The sequence below is a fragment of the Priapulus caudatus genome, unplaced genomic scaffold (genome assembly GCF_000485595.1).
Source record: "Priapulus caudatus unplaced genomic scaffold, Priapulus_caudatus-5.0.1 Scaffold476, whole genome shotgun sequence".
Taxonomy (NCBI): Eukaryota; Metazoa; Priapulida; class Priapulimorpha; order Priapulimorphida; family Priapulidae; genus Priapulus; species Priapulus caudatus.
This window is the reverse complement of record NW_014577537.1, coordinates 313,811-315,161: the sequence shown is the minus strand read 5'-3', so window position 1 is coordinate 315,161 and position 1,351 is coordinate 313,811. Positions and strand designations below refer to the sequence as shown.

Sequence of the window (1,351 nt, the reverse complement as noted above, 5' to 3'; positions counted from 1 at the left end):
CGGTGACGTTACTCTAACCCATGGTTACTGACGTTTACTTACTGACACGATGACGTTACTATAACCCATGGTTACTGACGTGGGAGTAATACCTGCTTGCGCGATACAAGGCGTTTCAGTTCTCGATGCGAGCTGTCGTTGTGTAGGTTCAGCTCCTCTATCTTGCTGGTCAGCGTTGCCTTCTCTGCCACTACTTGCTCCATGTCCTTCTTCACTCGCCGCACGTTGTCCTGTGTCGGCATAACGCATAAATTAACGTGAGTATAATATCTTTAATATCTAATTTTCTATCTCCTTTCGGGAAATCTTCATCAGGATGTGAAGATCCTGATGAAGATTTCCCGAAGGGAGATCGATAATTTCGATAAGCAAGTTAATTTCTTGGATTTAACACAAGATAAATATGAATTCATAGTTTTCAACAAAATCCTATGAACTCATTTCATTCATAATGTGAGTATGTCGGGTAGCTCATGCCGTCGCCATGACATTAACCCCTGCATGCCTAACAGAGGCTTCCATAACAACATCGAAATATCTATTGGTAATTGTATTCTAAAATAATAGCCAAGATATTGCTAGCGATTTCTTTTTCTTCTTGTAAAGCTTAATTAATTGAAGCTGATTAGTAGAACGGATAATGCCAGAGACTGCTCCGTAAAATTCAGTCCCATTAAGAATGGCAGATTTAATCCCTAAGGAGTATGTAAAGCTATAATCTAATATCGTGGATGTGTCATAAGTTTTTTTAAAGTTTTGGAGCAGGTTTGGTTACCTAGCTAACATCATAGATTTAGCTGCAGTGATTTTAGGTCTAGGGTAAACATAAACTGACACCATTACTTTACCTGTAGTTGTTTTAGTTGTTGGGCAAGCATAAGCTAACACAATTACTCTACCTGTAGTTGTTTTAATTATTAGGCATACATAACCTAACATCGTTACTTTACCTGTAGTTGATTTAGCTATTGGACATGCATAACCTAACATCATTACTCAACTTGTAGTTGTTGGGCAAGGGTGACCTAATACCATTACCTGTAGTTGTTTTAGTTGTTGACCTAGCATGTTCTTGGCATTCATGCGTTCATCAAGCTCTGCCTGCAGCTCCTTAACCTGAGCTTCTATCGCATGTCGCTCCTCTCCTGTCTTGTCTCCTGAAAGTTTAGCGATCTTGCTCTCGAGCTGCATGATCTGGTAATCCTGAAGATGAGAGACAGAAGCAGCAGGAACGTCAGTCTATATCATATCTGCATTGCTTTCTACCAAAGACAGTGGTGTGTACAAGGCATCCGAATCCTTGCATTTTTATAGGTGTGTTGAGAGTAAACATACAGCTTATAGTGTGCTA

The 1,351-nt window shown here is 39.8% G+C and overlaps 1 protein-coding gene across 1 annotated transcript in view; it reads right to left on the bottom strand.

The window, feature by feature from the left end:
• LOC106810820 (coiled-coil domain-containing protein 39-like) overlaps positions 1–1,351 on the bottom strand; it is a 20,056-nt gene that overhangs the window by 5,374 nt on the left and 13,331 nt on the right. The window contains exons 10-11 of the mRNA XM_014814274.1: positions 1,039–1,203; positions 93–230 (exon numbers count right to left, since the gene is read on the bottom strand). Of these exons, the coding sequence (XP_014669760.1) occupies positions 93–230; positions 1,039–1,203 (303 nt within the window). The remainder of the gene's footprint in view (positions 1–92; positions 231–1,038; positions 1,204–1,351) is intronic.